The sequence below is a fragment of the Oncorhynchus gorbuscha genome, linkage group LG09, assembly GCF_021184085.1.
Source record: "Oncorhynchus gorbuscha isolate QuinsamMale2020 ecotype Even-year linkage group LG09, OgorEven_v1.0, whole genome shotgun sequence".
NCBI classification, from domain to species: Eukaryota; Metazoa; Chordata; class Actinopteri; order Salmoniformes; family Salmonidae; genus Oncorhynchus; species Oncorhynchus gorbuscha.
In genome coordinates, this window is record NC_060181.1 from 42,967,494 (window position 1) to 42,983,409 (window position 15,916).

Here is a 15,916-nt window from a genome sequence, read left to right on the forward strand (position 1 = left end):
TGTTTTCACTTGGTTTTAAAAAGCACAACCCAATAGGGAAGAGCAATTGTAGTAAACTCATGTTGATCAAATGATCAAGAATGGCCAGTGCATCACAGTCCAATGGACACAAAGCAGGCAACATGCCCAAGACAGCTTCCACTGCAGCACCTTAGATTAGGTTGTACATTTCTAGTATTTTCATTAGCACAACCCGTTAAAACAAATCAACGGTTCCCTTTATATAAGATAGCTTTTCCATGTGCTTTTTTTCTATCCTGTAGATATTGGAATCATTTGGAAGCTTCGTTAAAAGGCACTCGATAAACAATGACATTGTTACAGACATTGCTATGTGTGATGTCATAGCCGACCTATGACGTCACTGCCATCTTTCCCAGAATGCAATGCACAGCCTGCCTTTTTGAGTCACACGAACTGCTGGATCTCAATATGCGCAATTGTGAACGAAAAAGAACACAACACCCCCCCCCCACACTTTCTTTTCTCGAAAGGGGCTTTCAGAGACACTGGAGTGGATCCCAATGCCCTTTGGGGAGACAAATTGGGCCCCGTCAAGACTCATTGAGAAAGTGACTAAAATTGGTTTGTGGTTCAGGTCCTGCGCTGTCCAATAAAGAGGGAAAACCTCACAGGGAGAGAGAGGTGAGGAGAGAGTGAAGCCTGGTCACATTAGTGGTGCCAGCGGTATACAAAGAGCACTGAAAAACAGGAGGCTTTTCAGGGCTCTAACACCACAGCGGGCAGGCATACAGGGACACAGAGGCTTGCGTCAGGAATGGCAGCCTATTCCTTATATAGTGCACTACTTTTGACCAGAGCCCTTTGTGACCTGGTCAAATGTAGTGCACTATATATGGAATAGGATGCCATTTCAGACACAGCCAGACACTCAGCCACTCCAACAGGGTACCGTAATGGGGACAGAGACACACAGTGCTCCAGAACAGGGCACTTTAATGGAAATAGCGCGCCTGCCATCCCACAGACACAAGCCCATTTATTATGGGACAATCTTCGGAGATGATCTCTAATGGCAATGGATATGGTATTGATGGGAGGCTGAAAGAGGTGAGGCGGAGACGTTTACAGGCTAAAGAGGCTAATTGGGGACAAAAGGCTGACAACAGAGGCCTTTTAGGCTTGGTTGAAAGGTTACCGTCAACATGTTGTAAGTGTACTATTCTGGCTAGAAAAGAACCCATTAGGTCAGAGTACAGTAGTGTTTATCCAGCCCGTAAAAATGGAATCTAATAGGGTTCATTATCAGATGGATCTTGGAGATAACGTTTGCTAAAGCCGATAACACTACGGTATGCTTCCATATGTCGGTTCGGTATGTTCAACGTTCAGATGTTAAACAAAGAAGCACACCAGATATTAACGTGTCAACGCTAGTCGTGAATTTAGTTCCTGTCCTAATAGTGCTGAGCGGTTAGTGCTTTTTGAGATTGGTTTGGTTTTGGGTCGATTATAAAAAGGACTAAAATCACAGTGTACAATTTCTCTCTATTTTTTAAAATAGATTAAATGCACTCTGAATTATGTGGGTTGAATGCTGTAACAACACAGAATAATACAAATATTAAAAGTCCAATGATGATAATGACTGCCCATTACTGCTTATCACTTATTATAAACTGGGTGGTTCAACCCCTGAATGCTGATTGGCTGACAGCTGTGGTATATCAGACCGTAAATCACCTGTATGACAAAACATTTATTTTTACTGTTCTAATTATGTTGGTTACCAGTTTATAATGAGGCACCTCAGGTTTGTTTTGGAAAATGGCCAATGTACAGCGCAATCAGGAAGTATTCAGACCCCTTGACCTTTTCCACATTTTGTTACGTTACAGCCTTATTCTAAAATGGATTAAATCGTCCCCCCCCCCATCAATCTTCACACATTACCCCATAATGACAAAGCAAAAACAAGTTTTTAGAAATGTTAGCAAATGAATAAAAATACAACAAACTGAAATATCACATTTACATAAGTATTCCGACCCTTTACTCAGTACTTTGTTGAAGCACCTTTGGCAGCTATTACAGCCTTGAGTCTTCTTGGGTATGACGCTACAAGCTTTGCACACCTGTATTTGGGGAGTTTCTTCCATTCTTTTCTGCAGATCCTTTCAAGCTCTGTCAGTTTGGATGGGGAGCATCTCTGCACATATATTTTAAGGTTCTCTCAACAGACGTTCGATTGAGTTCAAGTCCGGGCAACTCAAGGACATTCAGAGACTTGTCCCGAAGCCATTCCTGGGTTGTCTTGGCTGTGTGTTTAGGGTCGTTGTCCTGTTGGAAGGTGAACCTTCGCCCCTGTCAGAGGTTCTGAGCGCTCTGGAGCAGGTTTTCATCAAGGATCTCTCTGTACTTTGCTCCGTTCATCTTTCCCTCTATCCTGACCAGTCCCTGCTGCTGTAAAACATGCACAGATGCTGCCACCACCATGCTTCACCATAGGGATGGTACCTGGTTTCCTCCAGACGTGACGCTTGGCATTCAGGACAAAGAGTTCAATCTTGGTTTAATCAGACCAGAGAATCTTGTTTCTCATGGTCTGAGATTCCTTTAGGTGCCTTTTGGCAAACTCCAAGTGTGCTGTCATGTGCTTTTACTGAGGAGTGGCCTTCTTCTGGCCACTCTACCATAAAGGCCTGATTGGTGGAGTGCTGCAGAGATGGTTGTCCTTCTGGAAGGTTCTCCCATCTCAGCAGAGGAACTCTAGAACTCTGTCAGGGTGACCATTGGGTTCATGGTCACCTTTCTGGCCAAGGCCCTTCTCCCCCGATTACTCAGTTTGGCCAGGCAGACAGCTCTAGAAGAGTCTTGGTGGTTCCATACTTTTTTCCATGAAAGAATGACGACGGCAAATGTGTTCTTGGGGACCGTCAATGCTGCAGAAATGTTTCGGTACCTTTGCCCAGATCTGTGCCTCGACACAATCCTGTCTCGGGACTCAACGGACAATTCCTTCAACCTCATCACTTGGTTTTTGCTCTGACATGCACTGTCAGCTGTGGGACCTTATATAGGCAAGTGTGTGCCTTTCCAAAACATGTCAAATCAATTGAATTTACCACAGGTGGACTCCAAGTTGTAGAAACATCTCAAGGATGATCAATGGAAGAAGGATGCACCTGAGCCTAATTTAGAGTCTCATAGCAAAAGGTCTGAATACTTATGTAAATAAGCTATCACTGTTTTTTAAAATCTTTAATACATTTGCATAAATGTCTAAAAACCTGTTTTCACTTGGTCATTATGGGGTATTGTGTGTAGAACAAAATTTGCTAAAAGTCAAGGGGTCTGAATATTTTCCCGAACGCACTGTACCACAGCTAAGGGCTGTATCCAGGCACTCCGCGTTGCATCGTGATTAACAACAGCCCTTAGTCATGGTATATTGGCCATATACCACACCTCCTCGTGTCTTATTGCTTAATTAACCCATGTGACCTACTTGTGTGTATGTACTGACATGTAAATTGGAAAGTCTTTTTGTTGTTGTCTGTAATGTATTTTTCATTATGTGTCGGGACCTCACTAAGACTAGCTGTCGCCATTTGCGTCGGCTAATGGGGATCCTAATGAATCAAACCATCATTTATTCACATTAGTATAATAAAATATTTCAGTTGTGTATATTACATTTGTTTTATTTGATGACTTTATTGTTTCATTTCAAGTCATCATCACGTCTCTATAGAGCTGCTGCCTATGCTCTTTGACAAAAACACTATTTTGTAGTTCCTCAAACTAAATATGGCATAATTGTTTACGAGTGCTGAATATCAACTATCAATCACTTAGATCATGTATTCTCAGGTAGAGATACCTCACAAAGCAGCAGCTGCTCTCTAAGTCGCTCTGGATAAGAGCGTCTGCTAAATGACTTAAATGTAATGTAAATGTATATCACCTCATGATTGCACATTCATATCTCTTCCCTAGCGTAAAAGAAACAGACTGGAGTAGTAGATGTACGTACAATGGATTATGGTCATTGTAGTTAACTACCACATTTTATGCGCTTAACTATGTAGAATATTGGTCTGTTGGAAATTGCAATCCCTATTTCATCGCACAGTTCAGGCTCGATCCGATTTATCTCCAGATAAATGTGCGCATTGAGCTCACAGGGGGGGGAAACGAACAAAATGGAATTCAAATCATTTCACCAATTAGTTGTTTAAAAAACGAAAAATTAATCTACATTTCAGTTAATTGCTCAGCACTACTAAGGACATAGTGCCCAGGGGAGCAGGTCATGTTTTACGTCAACACATACAGTTTTGTTGTTTGTTGTTTGTATAACAGGAGAGGGCGGGGGGGGGATGTAGGGCAACATTGATGAGACTCCCTGGGAGGGAATACATTTTTAAAAATCAGTTTCATTCCGTTATCATTGATTCAATGAGATAAAGAGACAGAGCAGAGGCAGAAATCAGTGAGCCAAAAAAAGCCAGAGGCGACGCATCATTGACCAAGTAGGAACAGGCTGCATGCAACATTCCACAATTCTTCCTATAGTGTTTTGTCTATTGTTGACGAGTGGAATGCCCGCATGGCTGGCGAAAGTGTTGTGGAGCACGACAGTTGAGAGACGGAAAGACAATTGAAGTGGTGGAGATGGACATTAGGTCGGACTGCCACTAGTTGCATCACACGCCCAAATACTGTTTGACGTCAGCGTGATAGTTTCGACAACCGTGGAAGTTAGCTTAAACCAAAAAAACGGAAGGAAAAGTAAAGACTGGTCCGGCCATCAAGGTCAAATTAAAAACAACCATGACAACAGCAACAACAACATCAACAATAACAAACATCAACAACAAAATCAAACTGAAAAACTAAAAAACTCTGGATCAGAGTGTCTCTTCATCTTTGGTATAAAAATGGCCATCCTTGGGCTGCATTTGATCCACAACTAGGAAAGACTACAGAAATTGTCAACAATTTCTTCTATTGCTTTTGCTCTGATTGGTTTAAACCGTAAGCTCCTGCTGTAGGCTATCTACGAAGTATAATCACTGCAAGCATTTTCCCCACATTTTTTTGTGTGTTTGTTTTAGACTTTTTTTCTTCTTAATGATTTTTTGTTGTTGCAGTGTGACAAGCAAAGCGGGCTAAAAACATCTGAAAGCTCATAAAAAAAAGGTCAAAGGTTGCAGATAAAAAGCACTAACGTCATCAACGGCAATCTTGCCATAAAATTATATAATTATGATCATAAAAAAACAAGTTCAGCATTTGCAACAGACTGCCTTTTCTACAATGCAGTGTCTTTTTTCCCCTCCTAATTCTGAATAATCTCTTCAAAGCTTTATCTCCTCCCCCTCTTTTCCTCGGCAGACATTTAGTTTTTTCTCTAACACTCAGTTACCTCTGACATAATTATTTATCAAAGTTTTCTTCTAATGAAGAAAAGAAAAAAACTCTTCTCTATTAAATCTGTACAGTTTATGTGATAGATCTTCTTTTTTTATGTCTCTAGCTCAACTCCGGCAGTATCTTGTACCATCACAGTGGTCTAAGAGACTGATTTAGTTCGCTTTTTTTTCAACGAGACGCCAGATTTAACTCTCTGTAAAAAGTCCTCTGACACCCTTTAAATTAAGGCCATGAAGATTCAAGAAAGAAAAACAGTTGTTTTGAATATATCTAGAAAACTAAAATTTTACACGAGAAATCCAAAAAAAAAAAAGAGTGAAAAGAAATCGTAGCTTAATATCTGAGGAAGACAATCTCTGTGTATCTCAAACTTTGACTCCCCTTTTTCTAATTACAAAATAAACCTCATCACCTACCTGCGCGTTCAACATTTCAATTCGTTTTTGTATTTTTTTGTACTTTTTTTTTCAGTTGAGAAATTTCTTGAAGAAACAACTCAAGCCCAGTCCACCAGGCATGTTCTCAGACTAAACATTTTCACCACTTTGCACTGTGCCCAGCGACTCCACCCCCACCCCCCCACCCCTCCTCTCTTCCAGGTATGAAATGGAAAAAAAGTGTCTATTTTTTGGTGCCTGGGCAATCTGGAAGCAATCCCTCCTCTCTCCACATTCTCAGTGCAGCCAACCCCTCTGTTGCAAGGCAACGCTGTCACAGGAATATTCTCCGCGCCGGTCGCTATCTAATGAGGAAGAGAAGAACCATAATGAGAGAGAATAAAGGGACAATTCACCCAAATTGAATTATTAATTCAAAATTACATATTGAATTACCCTGTAGAATAAACAGTCTATGGACACGGTATGACAGCATTTGAACCAATGTCCAGGTAAACAAAACCAAAACCAAAGCACGGATTGTACCCTGTCCATAGACTGCTTAGAGAGTAAGGAAACGAATATATCATTTGTAATTTGGGAAAATGATCCCTTTTAAAGGAGTCAACAGCTATAAAAACTCTATGTAAAAGAACAAAGCAGGAATTAGTCAGCTATAATATGGCAAAATAGCAGACAATGACAGCATAATACATGACAGCGATTAGTCATGATGTCAGCAGTACTCACTTGGACTGGTATGAGTAAGCAGTAACAAGGTCACTGGAGCCATCCACCTGGATCTGCTGCTGCTGCCCACTCACATCCTGCGATGAGGGGGCCACCGACTGAGGAGAAGCATCCGTGACCACTCCCTATGGGGACAAGAAGTGGGTGTGAGACAACAGGAAGTGACATCTTCCATGTAACTCAATGTAACCTTTTTTTTTGTAATATATTTTGTATGACATCACATTTTACGTACGCTAGCGTTCAAAAGTTTGGGGTCACTGAGAAATTAAAATGACATCAAATTGATCAGAAATGCAGTGTAGACATTGTTAATGTTGTAAACGACTATTGTAGTTGGAAACGGCTGATTTTTAATGGAATATCTACATAGGCGTAAAGAGGCCCATTATCAGCAACGTTCCAATGGCACGTTGTGTTAGCTTATCAAGTTATAGAACCCACAAATGCTGACGCTCCAGATACTCAACTAGTCTAAAGGCCAGTTTTATTGATTCTTTAAATCAGGACAACAGTTTTCAGCTGTGCTAACATAATTGCAAAAGGGTTTTCTAATGATCAATTAGCCTTTGAAAATGATAAACTTGGATTAGCTAACAGAACGTGCCATTGGAACACAGGAGTGATGGCTGCTGATAATAGGTCTCTATACGCCTATGTAGAAATTCCATAAAGAATCTGCTACAACATTAATGTCTACACTGTATTTCTGATCAATTTGATGTTATTTTAATGGACAAAAAAAAAATAGCTTTAAACTTTTGAACGGTAGTGTATGTCTCTGCGTAATTATGTCCCAAGCTGTTTAAATAAACCTAAACCTATGGATCTTCGTCAACGATTTCCTGAGTAATACTACAGTAACCTTGAGAGAGAAAAAAAAGAGAAAAACTCTTTTAAAGTCACAAGACTACATGTGAAAGGATATGGGCTTCAATTCCGTATGCACTTTAACCTCACTGATCGTCGGCCATCACGGTCTCATCTCCATCACGTTAACAAGACTCCAAGGATGCTCTCAACACCATGTTAATACATCACCCTCCGAGATACTCCTTGTCTGCAGCTCATCTCAACAGTACAGATATATGATGGCGGCATTGAGGATGGAATAGGTCGAGAGGCAGCAAGAGAACCCCTGGGCTAACTCTCTCTCTCTCTCTCTCTCTCTCTCTCTCTCTCTCTCTCTCTCTCTCTCTCTCTCTCTCTCTCGTGACTTTATGAAGGGCAGCTATCTCCTGATTATCTTCTCCTGTCTGGAGCTGGGGGAGATGGATGGTGGTGTCAGGGCGTTGTCGGCTGGGCAGCCACTCGCTAACCAGAGGCCTGGGGCTGAGGAATGTGTGTGATGAGCACACGGGCCATCCGGGAGAGGGACAGCACCGCCGGCAGTGTGTCTCACTTCAGCGCCTGCCATCTGACACACGACTGATACTCCATTTGAATGGGCCGGAGCCGTCAGCCCTCCACACTCGTCATTTCTCAACGTGTGCCCGCCCGCTCTGAATTGCACGCTCGGCACACTCAACAGTAGCCGTGGCAACGAGCACGTGGCAGTTTTTAAATCGAGCGGATGTTGCCGTGTCAGTGTGTGTGTGTTTGTGCCTGTCCATCTGTGTGTGTGTGTGAGAGTGTGTATGCATTCCTGCCCTTAGGAGTGTGTGTGTGTGTGCATCCAGTGTGAGTATGTACATGCAATCTATGTGTAGATCTGTGTATATGTGTGTGTATCCGTGTGTGTGTATCCATGTATCTCTGCGTCTGTGTTTTTTTTTGTTGGTATCATTATCCTTGTGGTTACCAGAAGTCCTCACAAGGATAGTTAAACAAGGGAAAAATCAGACAAGTGGGGACATTTCGCCGGTCCCCACAAGGATAAAAAGGCCATTTTAGGCTTAGGGGTTAGGTTTAATGTTAGGGAAAATAGCATCTCGAATGGGAATCAATTGTTTGGTCCCCACGAGGATGTTAAAACAGACTGTGGCTCACTTACTTCAACGGGGACGGCTGTCTGAGGCACAGGAGTGTACTGAGGAATGTAGGTCCCTTGCATAGGCGCCCCGGCAGCCGCAGCAGTCATGTACTGGAACACACACACACATCAACAACCTGTCATGTACTGGAACACACACACACAACAACCTGTCATGTACTGGAACACACACACACATCAACAACCTGTCATGTACTGGAACACACACACACATCAACAACCTGTCATGTACTGGAACACACACACACATCAACAACCTGTCATGTACTGGAACACACACACATCAACAACCTGTCATGTACTGGAACACACACACATCAACAACCTGTCATGTACTGGAACACACACACCCATCAACAACCTGTCATGTACTGGAACACACACACATCAACAACCTCTCATGTACTGGAACACACACACACATCAACAACCTATCATGTCTTGTCCTTGTCCTAACTTCAAAAACAATCAATTGATCACAGGAAACAGAAACAATCATCGATGCGGGTTCGGTTTATTAACAATCATGCCAGACTGTCGCGATCCAAGTGACTGAACGTTATGGATGACACGTTATGGGTTAAAGAATCATTTTGAAGCCTTGAGACAATTGAGAAATGGATTGTGTGCCACTCAGAGGGTGAATGGGCAAGACAAAAGATTTAAGTGGCTTTGAATGGGGTATGGTATTTATTTATTGTATTTATACTTTATTTAACTGGGCAAGTCAGTTAAGAACAAATTCTTATTTACAATGACGGCCTACAAACTCTAACCCAGACGACGCTGAGCCAATTGTGCGTCGCCTTATGGGACTCCCAATCACGGCCGGTGGTGAGACAGCCTTGAAGTAGGTGCCAGGCACACCGGATTGTGTCAAGAACTGCAACGCTGCTGGGTTTTTCCACACTCAACCGTTTCCAGAGTGTATCAAGAATGGTCCACCATCCAAAGAAACCATCCAACCAACTTGACACAACTGTGGGAAGCATTGGAGTCAAAATGGGCCAGCCTCCCTGTGGAATGCTTTCGACACCTTGTCCATGCCACGATGAATTGAGGCTGTTCTGAGGGCAAAGGGGGGTTGAAACTTAGGAAGGTGCTCCTAATGTTTGGTATACTCAGTGTATGTCCTTGTAATTCCCTTTCCATCCTTAGGAGGGCGCTGTGAGACATACATATGTGTTTTTACCAGAGCTGTCTGACTATGGGAGGCTAGTGAGAGAGGAACCGAGAGGAGAAAGCAGAGACACCCTGCTGATCCTGGACTTCACAGGCAGGCAAATGCCCCCTCCTAAGTGGGAGAGAGAGCAGAAACCAGAGGAGAGCAAAACAGAGCACTCAGACTCACCCTGAGTGCGCGCTACACGTGTGTTTTGGTGTGCGTGCGCGCGAACTGTGTATGTGTGCATGTGTGTGTGTACGTGCATGTGTGTGCACCCCATGGCCTATATTCCATACCAGGCCTTTTAACAGAGCTGCAGGATGGCCATTTTACAGACGTCCTACATGCTGGGTTGATGACAGCCACATGGCTTTCTCATGCAAAATAAATGGAGGCTAGTGGGCCTTTGTGTGTGTGTGTTGTGTGTGTGTTTGATTTGACAGTCTATGCTTTTTAATCATCACATGCTTGTGTGTAGGGTGTCTACACAATATGCAGATCAATCTAAGCTCTCCCCTCCTCAGTGTACAGTACATGTGTGTTCGTGTGTGAGAGAGAGAGAGGCTTTTAGCAATAACGCCTGAAAATCCCTCATAATAAAAACCCAGCCGGGTTGCCTCGCCTCTTCCTGTTTCTGTTTTTCACAGGAAAAGGAAGGACAATTCCTTTCTCTTTCTCCCTCCTTTCCCTCGTTTCTTTGCCTCCCTCCCAGTGATGAAACGCGTGGCCGTGGCCCCCTCTCTTGGCCCGGCGCCGGTGGAGTGTCATTACCGGCAGCGACGCTAATGGATCAGGTACGGCTCCGCTGCGCAGCGCTAATGAGAGGAGTTAAAGGCCACGGACACGGGTGATTAACTTACCCCTCTCCTCTCCCTGCTGCACAGGGCCACCGACACCCTGGGAGGACGGGTGCGGAGGGAGAGGAAGATGGTAAGGGGAGGAATGGGGAGGGATGGGGAAGGTGAGGGGGAGATGATAGGGGAAGGTAGGGGAAGATGGTAGGGGAGGGAGGTGGAAGGTGAGGAGGTGGAAGGTGAGGGAGAGATGGTAGTGGAAGGGAGGGGAAGATGGTAGGGGGAGGGCGGTGGATGGGGTGAGGTGGCACGTCTGACTTCCTGACTCTGTAAGACTCTCTTGGTTGTCCCCTCTCTCTCTCCCTCCATCCCTCATTCTCTCTGTCCTTCTCTTTCAGTCCAGAATCCGCTAGAAGAGGGCTATCACATTCCCTGTGTGACCTTCTCTGCTCTGGCGAACGGCGCCCCGTTGCATACCAATTCCTCAGGGCCTTTTGTCCCTCCCCGTAATCCATTAGTTATTCCACTAACTCACCTGTGAAGACTGGCATGAAAGCAAATGGAGGGGAGCGGAACTTAATTAGCGATATCAAAACCGATGTGTCACGCAGAGACAGGCTTTTGAAATGGTATATCTCTCTGTAGCTTGATAAGGGGGCTTAACAAAGGAACTTCTTCAGCCTGCCTGACCTTTCCGCTAACCCATTTACATGACCCTGACTGTACAGTCCCCAGCGCCCTGACATGTCAGGGGTTGACAGGGAGAGCTGACAGCGCGTGTAAAGTTGGTGGAATAATTGGCTGAAACGAGCAAGTTCATTTTGGCCAGTTCATTTTGGCATTACCGCTCGCGGAGGTCATGTCTAGGCCAAATGAAGGTCCTCTAATTGTAGTATAGATAGTAGTATAGATAGTACACACACGAGATAAAGTGTGCGCGCGCACACGCACACACACACACACACACACACACACACACACACACACACACACACACACACACACACACACACACACACACACACACACACACACACACATACAGCCTTGAGCAGATGGCGTGTTTGATGAGCGCGAGGCGGCCTCGGCCTGTGTTCTTAACGAGGGTGGCGTGAGTGGACTCCGTAAGGATCCCTCTAACTGCACTATCCACACAGCCAAGCGCCCCAGTGGGGTGCAGGCAAGACAACTCCCTCTCTATCTGTCCGTCTACAGTACATACCGGGTTCCGGCAGCAACTCGCTGTAGGCAATTAATGGTGGCACAGCATCAGAATGGATACTGATGAGTTCCACTTTAGAGATATTCATAAGATTTGCATCTTCCCTGCGGGGCATTACTAGCCTGATGGAACCAGCCGGCTTGCGGCTTTCACCATTCTATTTCACTTCACGTATACGCCTGGGCCTGATACAACAGACACTCTCTCTGCATTTGTATTCAGAGAGAGTGACACTTGTGGTCATCCATACAGAGATGGATGTTTAACTGAAGAATAAAGGAGGACATATGCTATCGGAATGTCTTGCTGGGCCCTGACGCAGTACTCCCGTCACACCATGCAAGGCCCTTTGAGACCAGGCGGGAACAAAATATACCATACAAACCCAATCCATTACTATTAGTTACACTGTACAACAGGATGCCCACTCGTATCCATGCTCATACAACGTCTATGAGGGATGAGGGCTCAGACTAGTCTTGCTTCATCACTGTTATCCACCTTAAGATAGCTAGGTGAAACAACCGCATCCTCAGTCCTATTAGGAAAGTCAGTGCTCGTAAGAAAAGCTGTGTGGAGGATGGGTTCTAGCAGCAGCCTGTCTGGTTCCCCAGTCTGGTCCAGTGTTAACCTGTAGGAGGGTGAGCCTAAGAACCCGTCGCCCGGAGGGACATCGCTGCTCCTCCTAGGGAGGATAAAAAGGGACAGCATGGTGCGCTAATCCCTCTTACTGGGGACGAGTCCACTGAGTTTGACCAACAACCTGTCTGTCAGCCACTGTCGCCATGACGACCAGAGCTGGATGTGAAGGATAGCTTCGGGGGAAGGAAGGTCACCTCTTGTCATGTCCCAACTGTGTCACTGTGTTGAAGGCACTGTCGGATTTAAATACGAAGGGCAGAATCTAACAAACGGGTGAGGGCCATTGGCAAAATAATACACATGAAAAGTAGCAATGTCAAGCATTTGAAACAATATCTAGGAATGCCAACTGAAAACAAGAACAGGACAATAACGTTGTCAAAGTGAGTTGAGATTACCGCCACATTTTGATAGCGGAGTAGAACTGTGTTGACCCTCAAAGCCGTTTCGTAACGAGGAACTTTCCTCGCCACCGTTTAGCGGGTGCCGATATTCCTATACTCATTCTTTACCGTAAAAACACGTCTGTATTCTCGGAAACCTACGGTCACCGCTCCTGGGGCAGAATGGGAACACTTAGTTATTTCCTTTGGGAGAAAAGAAAAAAGCCACAGCCATGTCACCACAGGGACTTTGAGAACAGCCAAAAGTATTCTGAGGTGTGGCGGCCATTTTGGTTGTTGACTGTGAGGACAGACAGGTGCTGACTGAGGCTTTCATAGGACAGAGTAGCATGAATGACATGAAATAAAACAGCTCACCACATGTGAACACTCCATGTTAAAATCATACGAATATACCTAGTCATAACCTGTTTCCACAGGTTCTTCCTATGAGGCAACCATAAAGGGGCTTTCCCATCTGGCTCCAAACCACGTGATAAGAAAACACATGGCTTCTTCCCAATAGATTATCAGGGCATTGCATGCTATATGCAGCACACATAATAGTCTACATACAGTGTAGTGCCTCGGGGCTGTAGTCGGGTAGAAAGGAGCTTTTCATTTATATTCATCACACATCAAAACCCATCAACGTAGATTCACTCGCTCCAATCCTGCCTGTTAGCACAGCTGGGAGAGATTAGGGTCATTCTTTCATCCCAGAGCCAACATGGCGTCGCAGTTGCTGACAACTCACCTGGAAACACATGGCGCCGGCAGTAACTGTACAATGCAGCACTGTTTCAATCACGCGATTACACTCAAGACCCAGTGCTGGAGTAAACTAAGCCCCCTCTGCCCCTGGAGACATAGGGTTAGAGCAGGAAGTGGAAGACTGGATAGTGTGTGACACCTCTAAATCTCCTGACACAAGGGCGGGGGGGAGTTCCCTTTCTAAAAGGGGGAAAACAGGAAGCTGGTTGGAGTGATATGGTTGATGTGTGATTTAGCGGGTTAGAGGAGTCATCATATCGCCTGGCGTTCACAGTGAGGCTCGTTGTTCTAGTCAATGGGAAATCTGTTCAACTTTGGGATATTAAAGGAGATACGCTTGTCAAACATCTTGCTGTTCACACACACCAAGTGACAGATTTTCCATGTTGGACATGGAGACACTTTCAGAGACATATCCACACATTTCACTTAGGTAAACGCAGAAAGAATTTAATTCACCGGTGCCATGTCTGACCCTTAGACATAGATATTGCTGCTGTAGATACGGCATTGACCGTAGAATCCTGTACTATTAGGTAAGGATATGAACACTACGGTGAAGCTACGGTGGAACCAAATCTGCCGCCGATACTGTTCAAGTACAGAGTTGAGATTGAGACTACCGTATGTGGCTTGAGTCGATATAAAGATATAAGCTATGCCCCTGATTACAGTCCGTGAAAGATAGTGTTTTCCTTGAGTAGAGATGCAGGCTTTCAGAGAAATATGATTTCAGGCAGAATGTACCGCACACCCAGAGCTGATTGGTGAAGGTGCTGGAGGCAGAAGGCAAAACTGGAGAAACAAGAAAAATGCCAGTCAGATGCAAATATCTTTCCCACGACTGTTTGTGGAGATACGATCTGAGGAAGGTCGACTGACCGAAACCTCATCCACAATTAAAGAGACCTTTTCCTGTTTCTCCAGAGAATATTAGTAGATACGGTCCTATGTGACTCGGTCGGTAGAGCACGACTCTTACAACACCAAAGGGTCGCGGGTTCGACTTCTGCTGGGGCCACCCATACGAAAACAATCTATGCACGCGTGACCGTAAGGACGCTTTGGATGAAAAAGCATCTGCTATTTATATATTAGATACAGGAGGCATGGTAGTAAAGATAGCTGCCGTCTCGGAGTGATATTATTGGACGTGAATAGGATATACAACAGTGCATTCTCAAAGTGATATGATTTAGCTCAAGTAGACCCAGTATGGAGGGGTCCATGGATGGTACAGTACTCACACTTCCTGTAGTGCCCAGGGACAGATGGTTCATCTGCTGGGAGAGCGGGCCCATCATGTTGGCAGGCTGCATGGACATGGTGTGGTCCATGGCTGGGGTGATCACTGCACCCTGCGGGAGGGGAGAGGGGGAAAGGGGGGTAGAGGGCATGTTAAGGCAATAGTGCCAATCGGTGGGCGGAGAACAAAGTGGCATTTTATACACCAATGGGTTGTTGAGCGTCGGCGCAGCAGAGCATCAGAGAGTCAATACCCGCCGTTGATGTTGCCGACGTGCTGTACGCGGCTGGTTCATTGATTGCCTGTGGTCGGCACACATCTCTTCCCCTCATGCTATTGCGACACGTGTCGCCCTAACAGGCGGATCAGTAGCGGTAACGTGTTCTTTTTCATAAGGCGCTCTGGATGGAACAAGAGGGAATGTGAAGAATTGATGGCTGCTCTTTCATCGCCTCGTCACGAAGCGAGTTGCTTCTCGCTCCTCTCTACCAGCTAAACCTCTGGAGTGATTCAGAAACAAAGCCTTTTTCCTGGGCTCCGACTCTTTCCTCTTTTACTCGCTTTTCCCTCACTAATTTGTCTACTGTGTCTGTCTTCCTGTGTGTGTGTGTGTGTGTGTGTGTGCACACCCTGCTGGTGACTGTGTGGGACGATTGGAGAACAAACTGAGCAGACATGGCCTGTCAGAATCGCTGAGGCTGTCTCCTCCCTGGCGTTCAGAACACTGCTGCTGTGTGGCAGGCCGCTCTCTTTCTCCCCCTCTCTCTCCTTCTCGCTTCCTCTCTCCCATCACTCTCTCTCTCTCTCTCTTCCCTCGCTTTCATTTTCTCTCTCTTTTGTTTTCCCTTTCTCTTTTGTTTTCTCTTTACCTCTCTCCTATTTTTCTCTCTCTCGCCTGTCTTTCTCTCTCTTGGCCATCTCTCCACTCCCCACCCCCCTCTGCACGCATGCAAGGCCCAATCCCTCCCGGAGTTTCATCTCAGCAAAAAAGAAGGAAAGGCGGGCGGGAGAGAGGAGGGTGGAAGAGGGTAATGGAAAAGCGGGTGACAGGAGAGAGGGAGATTGGGAGATAAGGGAGAGGGACAAACAGAGAGAAAGAGAGAGATTGGGAGATAAGGGAGAGGGATAAACAGAGAGAGAGAGGGATGGGGGATAGAGGAGTGGGGGAGT

General features: G+C 45.2%; 1 protein-coding gene across 4 annotated transcripts in view; it reads right to left on the reverse strand.

Annotated features, from left to right (window-relative positions):
• Positions 1-5,996: 5,996 nt before the first annotated feature.
• Positions 5,997-15,916, reverse strand: part of LOC124043663 (RNA-binding motif, single-stranded-interacting protein 3-like) — a 335,167-nt gene continuing 325,247 nt past the window's right edge. For all 4 annotated transcript variants that reach the window (XM_046362469.1, XM_046362468.1, XM_046362470.1 and 1 more), the window contains 4 exons: positions 14,748-14,858; positions 8,521-8,610; positions 6,528-6,652; positions 5,997-6,142 (listed from right to left, as the gene is read on the reverse strand). In XM_046362469.1, the coding sequence (XP_046218425.1) occupies positions 6,139-6,142; positions 6,528-6,652; positions 8,521-8,610; positions 14,748-14,858 (330 nt within the window). In that variant the 3' untranslated portion in view covers positions 5,997-6,138. The remainder of the gene's footprint in view (positions 6,143-6,527; positions 6,653-8,520; positions 8,611-14,747; positions 14,859-15,916) is intronic.